At 42.1% G+C, this 13886-nt stretch overlaps 1 protein-coding gene across 2 annotated transcripts in view; it reads left to right on the plus strand.

Moving 5' to 3' along the window:
• AEBP2 (AE binding protein 2) overlaps nucleotides 1–13604 on the plus strand; it is a 33985-nt gene extending 20381 nt beyond the window's left edge. Inside the window, exons 5-10 of one of the 2 annotated variants that reach the window (XM_089689111.1) lie at nucleotides 3370–3417; nucleotides 3505–3629; nucleotides 7276–7343; nucleotides 9400–9513; nucleotides 9612–9678; nucleotides 12404–13604. In XM_089689111.1, coding sequence (XP_089545237.1) covers nucleotides 3370–3417; nucleotides 3505–3629; nucleotides 7276–7343; nucleotides 9400–9513; nucleotides 9612–9666 — 410 coding nt within the window. In that variant the 3' untranslated portion in view covers nucleotides 9667–9678; nucleotides 12404–13604. The remainder of the gene's footprint in view (nucleotides 1–3369; nucleotides 3418–3504; nucleotides 3630–7275; nucleotides 7344–9399; nucleotides 9514–9611; nucleotides 9679–12403) is intronic. The other variant, XM_089689112.1, reaches the window with a different exon arrangement.
• The last annotated feature ends 282 nt before the right edge of the window (nucleotides 13605–13886 follow it).

Here is a 13886-nt window from a genome sequence, read left to right on the forward strand (position 1 = left end):
AATACAAATTGTGGATCTATAGGTTAGCCCCATTGGGTTCTGGTTGGTAATAAAACACAAATGTTGCAGTCCCAGTGTGCTTGATCAATCCATTAGTCCTAATCTATCTAATCGATGAATGTGCTGAAATCTCCTGGACAGATGGGACCAGATCACATCTCTACAAACTGTGAGTTCCCTTCATCACCGAACACAGAGGGACTGTCATATCCCTCTACCCTGTATTTTCTTCCATCTTGCTGGTTTATGTCAGACTAAGCCACAGTGCACTTTTTATGTGCAGCAGGCATCAATGTTGAGTATACACCATACAGTAGATACAAGGTGATTGTTACATAAAGTGAGCCATTAGTCGATTATGCCTGTAGTTGATCAACAGCAGATTGCTGATGGCTTATTTTTTTAGGTACATAAAGAGATGATATTCAGCATCTTGTAGCAGTCGGATGCAGCCCAACTCTCCAAATACACTGCACCACTTAACCCTTTTGCTGCCAGAGCTATTTTTGCAGCGAAAAACATTTTTAGGCCTGAAGATTGTATATACCCCCAAAACATTTAATATGTTCTGAAAGCAGACACCTAGAGCACAAAATAGTGGTAGTGCCCATTTTTTAAGTCACATGATCGTACCGTAAAGTTGTAGGGAATGCAAAATTTCATAAAAAAATACACTAATTTTAGGGCACACAAATGCAATAAATAACCCCCCAATTTTTATTCTTAAATATATAAGTTGACGTTGCGTTGTAAATAGATACCCAGCATGTCAAACCTTTAATTTGCGTGCGACTGTGAAATGGCGACAAACTTCAGTACCCTATACTTTCCATAGGCAACACTTTAAAAGCCCCTATAGGAAATCCGTTTAACGTTAGGGAGGACATCTGGTACTAAAAATATTGCTCTCCGGCGACGATATATAACGTTTATTGTAACCAACGTTTTCATGCTTGGGCACACCTATGTACAATTGTATATGGGGGTAGGGGAGGCCCAAAAATTTTTTACGGGGGGCGGGAGATGATTTTATATGCTTGGGTGGAACTTTAATTTTTTTTAAATAAAAAGAAAAAACTTTTTTTTTTTTTTCTCCATCACATAGGGGGATGTGATGAATTTTGGTGACTAGGGAAACCAACCGTGGGGCCTGAAAGTGATGTTTTTACATGTCTCTCCCGGGTCAGCAACAAGCAAGGCAGGAGAGCGGACATGTATCCACTCTGCTCCCTCCCTTCTACCTGGTGGCATCTGCTAGGCCAGTCCTGGTCCGCAGATGGGCAAGCGGAGCCCGGGATACATTACGGGGACGCACGTGTGGGGATGGGGGAGGGCATCCATTACCTGGGGTATGAAAGAAATCTGGAGCCTCTGGCGATGCCGCACTGCTTTTGGCTGACAGCCAGAAGTCAAGCTCATTAGATTTATACACAATCCCAAGGGCTGCAGCTACAGGGAGTGTGTGTAAAACCCTCGCTGTTGGGTCCGTATGATGTACAGACCTGGCAGTTAAAGTGGAACTTTACTCATAACTTTTATAACAATTAATGTTTTTTAGTAAAGAACATAAATTCTTTGTGAATAATTATGCTACCAAACTTAGGGCTCATGTACATGGGGCTTTTGAAAAACTCTTCCGACCGCTGTAAACTGACTGCTAGAAAACGTAGGTTAAAAAAACGCCAGTTTAGCCGCGTTTTGCATACCGTGTTTATGCGCGTTTGCGTTTAGAAGCGTTTTTAAAAGATAACCTCAGGAGACCCTCCCAAATGCCCAGAATGCACTGAAAAACAGTAAATTAACTATTTCAAACATTTTGAGAGAAATAGAGAGAGCAGAAGCAGAGAGAGCAGTATGTGTGGAGATGACCTGTCTTTTCTGGTTGTATTGACTATGGATCCCATCATGAGCATAATGCGGCACGTTCTACCATTTTTTCCTTCGCGAAAAATCTGAAACTGACTGCGCTGGTGTACTGGGTCCATTTGAATACATGGAAAACGCTTTGCTTGCATTTTTGTGCAGAAAAAAGGCTCTGGACAGCAATTAGATATGGACCTGTCAAAAAACGCGTCTAAACGCAAAGGCTTGTAAACACGGTTAACCTAGTTTACAAGCGTTTGGTGTTTGAAACTCCGGTAAAATCTACTCCTGAACGCATTTTTGGCCTGTAAACGACTATGTGTACATGGACACATAGGAAACCATAAAGGAGAGTTCAGGGGCTGCTGAAAAAAAACACTAAACTGCTTCTGAATGTCCGTTTAGCAGCTGCAGTGTACATGAGCCCTTGGTGTGTGCTGTACATTTTCTCCAGCATTTTCATTTTCTTTTTGCTCAAGGCTGCCATTTTGTTGGAGCCCAGAGCAGTCAATTTTCTATTTAAGATCTCTCGCCTCTTAGTCCCGAAAATTGTCACATTCTGCAATTCTATGTGCCGTTGGTTCTGTGTGTTTTTCCAGCCTTGACTATATGTCTTAGCTCAGTAAGAGGAGGAGGTGCAGGAGCTGCAGAGTGCTTGGATTCACAGTGCTGCCAAGAGAGAACAAAATCATGATGATTCCGACACGCTTTGGAAGTTTTAATGTTTTGCTTTTGTGTATCTCCAACAACAGAGTTTGTCCTGTCCTCTCTCCTTCTCTTCTCTCTCCCTAATCTATCCTACCCCAGCACAGACGGCTTTTTTTTTTCCATGTGGTTTTCTCCAATCCCTCAGCAGTAGGATACTTTATGCTGTCAGCAGATTGCCCTCTAGTGCTTGCCTCACCGCTCTGATTCTCGGCAAAGTGCCAAGAATAGAAAACAACTGAGGCTGTGCAGAAAAGAATGAGAGAGTGAACTACTGGATTTCAAACCGCATAGGTCCTTCTTTAAGGTGTTTTATATAGCCATACATGTAAAGAGGCCAGCAGAAAGCAACTTGTCAATACTTACATTTCTGACACAGGTTTCATCTTAAAACTGATTTGTGTTTTAGTAAATATCAGCAACTAAACTTTGATTGATCTTGTTTTATCTGAAATTGCAGGACTTGGAAATTACTTGAATGTTTGTTTTTAGATCATGATAGGAAGGATGTATGTTCTCCCTTTGTATGTTGGGGGGGGGGGTTCAAACAAAGGAGAATTGTGTTATTTAACACCTTTTAGATGAATCTCCTTCACAACTGGCTGTAAAGCCCATCACCAGAGATGTTTAAGGTCTTGTAGGTTATGATGTAAAAATCTTGGCAGGGGAGGGGACGACTGAATGCTTTGTGCTGTTTTTTGCTAAATAGAGTACCAAATTCAAAATGTCAGCTGTAGATTGCAGATTTCTAGAACATCAATCAAGTGTGCATTATTTGATTTTTAAATACGGTCTTCATAGGAAGAGCTGCTTCCTGCCTGAGATCGCAGCCATCTTCTAGAGAAAGAGGTATTAATCATCTCTCATTTTCCTGCAGCGCCCAGTCTACTGTTCTCCTTTTGTTAGCAGAATCTGACTTGTGTTTTCACTTTGCAGCCAGACCACATGACTTCTTCGATGCTCAGACGCTGGACGCCATTCGCCATCGTGCCATTTGCTTCAACCTATCAGCCCAGATCGAATCGTTAGGAAAAGGGAACAGCGTGGTCTTTCACAGCACGGTGAGTGGGACAGGCAGTGCTGTTCTGCTTTGGTAGGTGTACAATACTGTCACCACTTGCTGTTCAGCTTGTGTAAATGGATGTTGTCATTGAGCGCTACCTTTTGTATTTGAACACAATGACTCTCAAACACAGATTTTAAACAGAAAAACACTGAACTTTGCTACATCTAGGACTGGCTGCATCATATAAGCACAGCAGGTCAAATGCAGCCTTAGAACTGTCATCCACACTGAAACAAATGAGAATATGCTGACCCATGTTTGGTGTGGACTTCAAGCAGAAGAATGCAAGATCCCAAATCTGGGCAAGGTTGTTAAAGCAGAGTTGTAAACCCGATTAAAAAAAAAAAAAAAAAAAGTATAGTCTCTGCAAGAACTTTGTATCATGTTGTGTAACTTTTCTTCTTTTTTGCATACATTGAATTGGTTATGAAAATATCTGTTGAACCTGCCAGTGACTCCCTCTTGCTTGTTGATGGTGGCAGCAATGTGAGGGCTTACCTGCCCTCTGAAGCATTGCCACTGCTTGGTGTGTATGCTCCAAATCATAAAAAAAACCAATGCTTTCTGTTCAAAATGACCTTAGTTGTGGGAGGGACCAGTCTGTCCTGCCATAAGTTACAGTGGCAGGAGGAGCTAGTGTTCGCTATACACTCATACCTGCCCCAGGGCATCAGGTGGTGCTGCTGGTGTCATAGGCAGCTAGGAGCTTGATGGGGTGGTAAGAGCGCTTTTACAGCAGCAGCTCCTGTCATTGTGATTCACTGTGCAAAGTGGTCCCACTCGTCACCCGTGCTGTTCACATCAAAGAGAGTGATGCAGTCACGTGACCTGGGACAAAAGCACTGTATTTAGAAGTATTTTTGTATTTCACTGTTGTCTGATTTGGAATAAAAGTCCTAACCTACATTTGTGAAAACAGCATTTCAAGGTTCCAACCAATTTAATTGCCACAAACCAAATTTTAAAAATTGCTGTACATCTGCTTGGTTTCTGTGGGCAGTGATGATTAAATGGTGAGTCTCTCTCACGAAAGCTTGAAACAATTCCTTGTTCCACATCCTGGAATTAATGCCTTGGTGACAATACAAAGGCAGATGGCAGTAAAAGATCTGCCCCTCTGTGCTCAAATCTTCTAAAATGTTAGACTGTGTGCTACCCTTAAATCCCTGGTGCACAACCTGCAGCCATTTGGTGTTTGCCATGCAGACCTTGGACCCAAGCAGTCGCCACTGGGAGTGTTTATAGCAATGAGCTTTAGCAGTCCCATGTCTGGGCTGTCTTCTACAGCATGTCCCCAACCATACCTGTAGCATGTATGTAGTTTCTGACTAATACCTTCTCTGTAGCATTACATATACTGAAAATTTTGTGCAACCTTTTAACATCTGGGAATGCAGTTAAGGCCCATAAATACACTGCTCAAAAATATTAAAGGAATACTTTGAAAATACATCAGATCTCAATGGGGAAAAATATCATGCTGGATATCTATACTGATATGGACTGGGTAATGTGTTAGGAATGTAAGGAAGCCCCATCGTTTGATGGAAATGAAAATTCTCAATCTACAGAGGACTGAATTCAAAGATACCCCGAAAATCAAAGTGAAAAAATGACACAGCAGGCTAGTCCATTTTGCTGAAATTTCATTTCAGCAACTCATAATGGTATTCAGTAGTTTGTATGGCCCCCACGTGCTTGTATGCATGCCTGACAACATTGGGGCATGCTCCTAATGAGACAGATGGTGTCCTCGGGTCCTGTCCTCCCAGATCTGGACCAGGGCATCACTGAGCTCCTGAACAGTCTGAGGTGCAACGTGGCGGCATTGGATGGACTGAAACATGATATCCCAGAGGTGATCTATTGGATTTAGGTCAGGTGAGCGTGGAGGCCATTCAATGGTATCAATTCCTTCATCCTCTAGGAACTGCCTACATACTCTCGCCACATGAGGCACAGACATTGTTGTGCACCAGGAGGAACCCAGGACCTGACAATGGGTCTAAGGATTTTATCCCGATACTCAATTGCAGTCAAGGTGCCATTGTCTAGCCTGTAGAGGTCTGTGTGTCCCTCCATGGATATGCCTCCCCAGACCATCACTGACCAACCACCAAAACGGTCATGCTGAACAATGTTACAGGCATCATAATGTTCTCTTTGGCTTCTCCAGACCCTTTCACGTCTGTCACGTGTGCTCAGGGTGAACCTGCTCTCATCTGTGAAAAAGCACAGGGTGCCAGTGGTGGACCTGCCAATTCTGGTGTTCAATGGCAAATGCCAATCAAGCTCTATGGTGCCGGGCAATGAGCACAGGGCCAACTAGAGGACCTGCTGCTGGCTTAAGGACCTTCTACAGCCTTGTCCAGCTCTCCTAGAGTAACTGCCCGTCTCCTGGAATCTCCTACTTGCTCTTGAGACTGTGCTGTGGGACACGGCAAACCTTCTGGCAATGGCACATACTGATGTGCCATCCTGGAGGAGTTGGACTGCCTGAGCAACCTCTGAAGGGTCCAGGTATCACCTCATGCTACCAGTAGTGACACTGACCCTAGCCAAATGCAAAACTAGTGAATAACAGTCAGAAAACATGTCAGTGGCCTCCACCTGTAAAACCATTCCTGTTTTGGGGGGTCATCTCATTGTTGCCCACCTAGTGCACCTGTTAATTTCATTAACATCAAAGCAGCTGAAACTGATTACCAACCCCTTCTGCTATTTAACTGACCAGATCAATATCCCAGGAGTTTAATTGATTAAAAATTAAAAAGTGTTCCTTTAATTTTTTTGACCAGTGTATATTAACTTGACAGCCACTGCTTTTATACTGTCTGATTTTAATATTTTTCATTTCAGATATTAGGCTGTATATTGTTTCAGCAAATATAGTATAAAAATAAATCCACATTTTCTTTCTGGACTTTAGTGGTGTGGAGGTAACGTGCCACATCTCGGGTCTACAACTGTGAATCGTAAAGCTGTATTAAAGCCAAAAGCTTACATTTATTATATTGCAGCTTACCAATTTTTAGATGTAATGGCTCTTTTAGTTTCCTTTTTTAGGCTTGCATTTTTCATCTGCTGATCCAGCCAGGAAGTCTGTTTTTCAGCAGAAAAGCTCTCTTGCAGTTAGAGATGAGACCATTTAACTCTGGCAGGGGTGCTTAAAATGATTGCCCTTTATGTAAAACCTTTATACCAAAAGGAAAAAAAACTTTTCTGTAAGCTGAACTCCAGCTAATATATAATTTATAATCGGTTAAATTTGTTACTGTACTTAAATCTGATAGTACTTTTGTTTTCTATTTATTAAAAACTAGGTAAGGAAATGTTTTTGCTAGTATTTTTAACACCCCCTCCCCCTCAAACCGACAGTACTGCTGTCCAAATCTGCCCCCTGTGCTCTTTCATCCAGAGTGGTGTCTGTATAATACAGGAGGTGTATTACTGGCCAGATCACCAGGGGGGAAAAAGCAAAAAAAAACTAATATAACCCCTACATCTAATGATTGCCCTTCAGGGCAAAATGACAGTGTCTTTGTCAACGGCCCCATAATACTCCTTTTCCATATAAACTTTATAAACTGCCACATTGTTCTGAATTCTTGTAATGTTCTGAATGTGGAATTTTCTTCCAGGTGATGGCAAAAAGAAAAGAAGAGTCTGGAAAGGTGAAGTTGTTGCTGCACTGGATTCCAGAAGACATGTGAGTCAGTGTCTGTTATCTGCCCTCTTTGCGTGCCTCTTGACTGTCCCACGCTGAGCGCCTTACTGGCTGTCCTCCTCTGTCACTGACCTGTGCTGAGCACCTCTGTGACTGTCCCCCTCTGTCACTGCCCCGTGCTGAGCACCTCTGTCACTGCCCCGTGCTGAGCACCTCTGTCACTGCCCCGTGCTGAGCACCTCTGTCACTGCCCCGTGCTGAGCACCTCTGTCACTGCCCCGTGCTGAGCACCTCTGTCACTGCCCCGTGCTGAGCACCTCTGTCACTGCCCCGTGCTGAGCACCTCTGTCACTGCCCCCTTCTGTCACTGCCCCGTGCTGAGCTGAGCACCTCTGTGACTGTCCCCCTCTGTCACTGCCCCGTGCTGGGCATTTGTGTGCATCTAGGGAAACACTTACAATGATTTCATTTCACGTCCATAACATCCACTGTTTTCTGTGTACAGGGTCCCCCTCTATTTGCTGTAAGTAAGGTAGAAAATGAAGTGCCCTCTTGCTATTTTTTGATTGGCAGTTAGTGGGTGTGTGCTGCTTCTGTGCCTCACTCCCACCCCTGACACTGAGAAGCTAGGGAGGAGGAGTGGCTATACAAAGTCAACTACATACATCATTATTTGAAAACCTAAAAAGGTTGGCAGTTGGTTACCTTGGCTACGTGTACATTGTTTCATTCTTACAGCCTAAAATCCGGGCTTTTATTTGCTCTGGGGTGTACATCCTTTAATGTACTGCTACCACCACATTCCCGCCCCCTTCCCCACCAATACCAGCACTGCAGGTATGGTAGACACCAGCAGCAGTGTGTTGCCTTGTCCACAATTGTCCATTCACAAAATACAGGATATCGGAGGCTGTGTTTTTTGTGGTACAACATTGATGCTGGTGTCTGTTATAACTGCTGCATAGGTTTTTGGGGAGTATTTGGTGTAACTGAAAGCCTAGTTTATAATCTGTAAGACTACAGGAAACATTGCATTGACACATAGGCAAGGTAACTAGCCACTTCTTAGCTGAAATACTTTTATGTGCACTGGTATGTCTACCAAAAGGTCTGTGATTCTTGGCAAGTTTTATGATTTTCACACAGATCTTGTTACTTCTGGTTCAGCTACCTTCTAATTGGACAGAAATGATGATCTGTTTCTGTGTTCAATAGGTTGCCTGGAAAAGAGGTGACAGGAAACTAGTAAGACAAAATAGCAGTTATCTTCCTGGCTATAAAGACTTTTAAAGTGTCGCCTATGGTGATTTTATAGGTGTGGTAGTTTGTAGCCATTTCATGGATGTGCGAAATTTTAAATCTTTACATGTTTGGTATCTATTTACTTGACACAACATCTTTTATATTTTACTTTTTGGTTGATTTACTTTTTAATTGGGTGATGTGTTGGTGTGCACATAAAATGCATTTATAAATGTATTTGTTCCTGAAACATTGTTGACAGCTGCGCAAATACCGTGTGACATAAAAAATTGCAACAACCACTATTGTGTTCTCTAGGGCCTCTACGTTCAGAAAATATATTTTGGGGGAATTAGAAGTAATTTAAATGCTGAATTTACATGTATGTGAGAAATGTCAAAATGTGCCTGGATGGCAAGATTTTTCTGCTTGTAAATTATTTTTTTTTGGAGTCCATTGAGGGACACGGATCCTGCTTCTCTGTTGTTTGTTGCTCTTGCCATTAGTACTGCTTTCTTACAAAGCTGAGGCCTGCTGCGTAGAGCAGAGGTTATACAAGGACTGGCTTACAGTATTCTATTTCTGTTTGCCAGTCTCCCAGCCTCCCTTTGGCATCAATATTACCCTACTCTCTCTGAATTCCTGTGTCCCTCAGTAGATTCCAAGAAGGATTTTACAGTAAATACAAAAGTCGTATCTTATTTCTTTGGGTGTCATGAATTGTGAATGAGACTGCAAATTTGCATGTTGGCCAAAACAGTTTTTTATATTTTGCCAATTTTGATATCCTTTGTTGCCGCTTGCATACAGATTGTAATGGATCGTGCTGTATGTTTGACTTGTTCCTTGCTCATAGCCTCCCGGATGTCTGGGTGAATGAAACAGAACGGCACCAGCTGAAGACAAAGGTTGTTCACTTATCCAAACTCCCGAGTGACACCGCTGTGCTCTTGGACCCCAACATATACAGGTTAGTCGCCATGCATATTCCCTGTTCACATGTCCACTGCAAATGTTTGTTTTTTATTTATATAGTGTTGTTTGAAACTTTTTGTGCTTGATGTACAGAAATCCTAGTAAAAGGATGGCACACAGTGGATCGCTGAAAGATCACTGCTCTTAAGAACCCATCATGGTTTGTATACCATTTTTTACTATCAATGTATGATATTTCTAGATCCCCTCTCTAGTAAACCATTATCAATTTTGTTCCTGATTTGTTGGGTCACAAACACCCGCTAGGGTAATGTTCCATGTAATGTTAATGATCCCAGCTGGGGAAGGGGAGCATGCACAGAGCAATCCCCCAGAAGTATTGGGGCTTATTCACATTTGATTATGACAACAGACTGACAGTGGGTGGGGATTGTGCAGAATAATTCCCCTTGGAGAATTGGGGTTCATTCACACCTTTCCATTTTGGTAAAATCCACATTTTCTGATCTCTGGCTTATCAGTTAAGTGTCTGCTTTGTCCTTTTTATCTAGTTTGCTGGTAGATATTAAAATAACGAATTTGACAAAACTGTGTCTCAGTGGTCTAGTTTTTCCATCTGCAGTTTGTAGTGTATCCGAAACCCTAGAAGAAAAGTGTCATATTGCAGCTTCCCAGTCCTTAGATCTGGTGGCTGCATTAGTTTTCTTTTTTTTGGCTGTATGCCTTTTATTTCACCTGGCTATCCTACCAGTAACACACTACCTTTCACACACGGTAGGCCAGGACTACAGAACACCTCCCTTTCTTCTCAATAACATAGGGTGAGGTGTTTTGCAATCCACTTTCAGTGGTATTTTTAACAGCGCAAATAAGAGAAGTTGGTTGTTGTTTATACACACTTTATTATGTTTTCCTCTTGAGAAGCACTGGCCAACATGTTGCACACCTGCTGGCTCAGTCCCTGCTATCATTGACAGTTCAAGCTTCCCACAGGTAAATGCTTCCCGATCATGTGATTACTATGTTGGCTATGACGTATTGATCATATGCGGGCTTCATTAAAGCATATTGACCTCAAAAACAAAAACGTAATTTATTGCTGTTTACCAATCCTGAGATGTGATTGCAATCATTTTTTTTTTCTTTTTTAGGCCTTTTTTCTGTATTTAACCTGGTGATCCACACTTTAAGGTTGATTTATTAAAACTGAAGTGTGTAAAATCTGGTGCAGCTGTGCATGGTAACCAATCGGTGTTTAACTTCAGCTTGTTCAATTAAGCTTTGTCAGTAAGGCTGGCCATACATTATACAATTATCTTCCAATTTTCTGCCCAATTTCCTTTAGATTTACCTTCAACTGTGTAGTGCAAGGGCCTGCCTAATTGGATACAACTGAAAGTGTTGTTTAGGTTTGCCCTGCTATTATATGGTTTTTGGTAAATCTAAACCAAAAATCTCCAGATAATTGTATAATGTATGGCCAGCCTTAGGCTAGGTTCACATATGAGCAGGTGGTGCCGCTGCAGACCGCTCAAAAATCCATGCAGCCTCACCACCCGCACAGAGGAATGCGGACCCATGGGTAGGTGCCCTTAATTCTAAAGGCACGCCGCCCGCACTGGAAATCGCAACCGCACTGGGAACCGAGGTTCCCGTGTGGGCTGCAGTTTCCAAAGATGTGTAGGGACTTCTTCCCTGTGTGTCCCGGGGCATGGGAGTCCATTCAAATGAATGGGCTCTCATACCCGCGCAAAACGCGGCCTGCATGGCCACATATATGTGAACCAGGGGTAAAACCTGGAAGCTGATTAGTTTCTATGCACAGCTGCACCATTTTTTGCACCCTCCAGTTTTAGTAAATCAGCTCCTTTCTGTCTTAGGGTGTCTGCATGCTATGTTAAGTAGTAAAACAGACTCCTTTGGACAGCAGCATTGTCATTCTTGGGGGAGTGTAGTTTTTAGATGGACTAGCAGATTTAGATAGACTTGACTAACAAATTGAAGCCGATCTCCAGTTAACACTTTATAAGCAGTTACACCAACTTCCTTTTTTTTTTTTTTTTTTTCCTTTTGGGATAAAGGTTAGATATAAATGAATAAAAGTGAACTATTGTAAGCACCCCTGACAATGGTAAAGGTTTTGTATGGGTACTCTAATTGCTACTTTGCCTGGGCAGCTTGGTCTGGTAAAGTAAGTTGAAAAATAAGACTTACTGGCAGGATTACCAGGTTAAAGGCTTTAAAAAGGCTTCAAAAAACAACTAATGCAGCCACTGCATCTAAGAACTGGTAAGCTGCATTTTCATTTTTGTTATGGATTTTATACTGCTTTCGCAAAATAAGCGCAGTGTTCATTTGTTTAACATTGTAATTAGAAACCACAATTACAATATAAAAAAATAAATAATTTTCTATACTGACAAAAATGTAATCAGTGCACCTTATGTCCACCATATGCCCTCAAAAATATAAAAACCGTTTTTGTTTATGGAAAATTAAATTCTCAAGTTAACTGATGTTTGTGAATACTGCTAAATTTGCCCTGAACTTATAGGCATGAATGACCTTGGAGCTTAAAAGGATAATCTTCTGATTGCTGAATTCTAGAGCAGAGAATTGAGGGCCACCAGCATACCAAGCAGATTAAACGAGAGGCACTTGGCACATGTAGTATTCCTGGTTTTCTGTCCCCTTCACTGATATGTTGGTTGGGATGGAGGGGTTTTGAGCCGGTGACAGGGGACCCCCAGCTTACATGCTACACAGTGACCTTGATGGTAGCTCTGTGTGCTGGCAAGCTTGCATTGTTGAATTTCTGAATCTATTTTGTGATGAGGGGCTGCAAAGCTCTGTACTGGTTTCTGCGCATGTGGGAAGCCTGAATCTGCCAGAACTTGCTGATGTTCCAGTATCTTGTGTTTCAGAGCCCTGCCACAGAAGCGTCTTAAAAGAAGATAACAGCAGATGGCGCCAGTGAAGCGGCACAGTCTTCACCACTGACAAACATTTTGATTGGAAAATTGCACATTTGCTTGACCCTTGTCCCCGCCAGTCTTTGATTGCAGTGTACAATGATTGTAACATTTGTGTTGTGGGGTAAAACGTCGGCTTTTCGCTTCTCCTCCCTGATTCACCATGTCAGGCCGTGCATGATGGCTGCCCTCATCTAATGTAGCTTGTGCTGTGATGTCATTTTTACCCCAGTTCATGGCAGATGTTTCCTTGTACTGGCTGCCACAGCTTATTTCACTGACCAATATGTCCATCTGAACTGTTCACTGTCACACAGTGGTCACAGCCCAGTAAATGGTCCCCAATAATGTACCTGCTGGAGGCGCCCGAAAATTCCCCTCAACGATCCTGACAATAATCATCGGAGTCAGATCTAAAGATGTACTTTAATGACCTATAAAATGAAATCTATAACGCACCAAAGTCAGACATGAGATCTGCTGAAAAGAACTATATTTTTTTTAACTAAGAAAACTGAAAATCGAGCTTATTTACTGGTCCTGTCCAAATGTTGGTGCTGTTTGTGCATCCTTTGTAAATAATCCCGGAGATTTGTAATATATTTTTATATTATGAACTTTTACCTTTCTGTAGATTTTTGTTTTTAGAAGCATGAGAATTACTGTACATATCTGGAAATCATAAAGTCCATTTTGTTAGACCAGATTTCCCTTTTATATTGAAATGAAAGAAGCACCTTGTAACAGTAAAAACATCCCAGCAAACTAATATTGTCTAATTGTGTTGTGGGTGGAAACGCTGCACAGCTGATGGGGACTCTGGTGACATCCCTGCGTTTTACGGTAGGGCACTCTTTGTTATCACCCTCTGTAAAGTGGAATGACGCATGTGGGGCAGTTTATGAACTTTCTGCTTCGAGATGTTACCACCTCCTCCTGCCGCTGTTCCACCTGCGGTTTTCCCTTATCTTTAGTGAAAGCACTTCCAATGGCTCTGACCTGTATACTGTCATTAGGCACCATGAGATGCCTTGATTCTGATGTAGTTATTTGTTTTTTTTAATGTATTTGGCCTTCTATCATGGTACGATGGCACCTTGGTGGAATTTATTTTTTGTTTTTTAATTTTTACAATAAAATATTAGAAGACTGAGTAGTGTTGTGTGATGTATTTCCTCTACACACTGCATGCTGGAACACTGAACAATGGCGAGTCTTTGTCCTCTCTCTCTCCACAGTTCCATCACAGGAAATGCAAAATCAGACACAAACCTCTACCAACTGATGGAAGAAGTAAGGGTTACATTCAAATTGCAATTCTATCTAAAATGTATTTTATTTCTCCATCATTAAGGTACATAGGAACTGTGACCGGTTATATTGCTTTTGGCACCACTCAAGGCAGGGGTGAAAGTATATCCCTGTGTCCCAGAGC

The sequence above is a fragment of the Staurois parvus genome, unplaced genomic scaffold, assembly GCF_062004578.1.
Source record: "Staurois parvus isolate SC_StPar_1 unplaced genomic scaffold, SC_StPar_1.0 ptg000469l, whole genome shotgun sequence".
In the NCBI taxonomy this organism is placed as follows: domain Eukaryota; kingdom Metazoa; phylum Chordata; class Amphibia; order Anura; family Ranidae; genus Staurois; species Staurois parvus.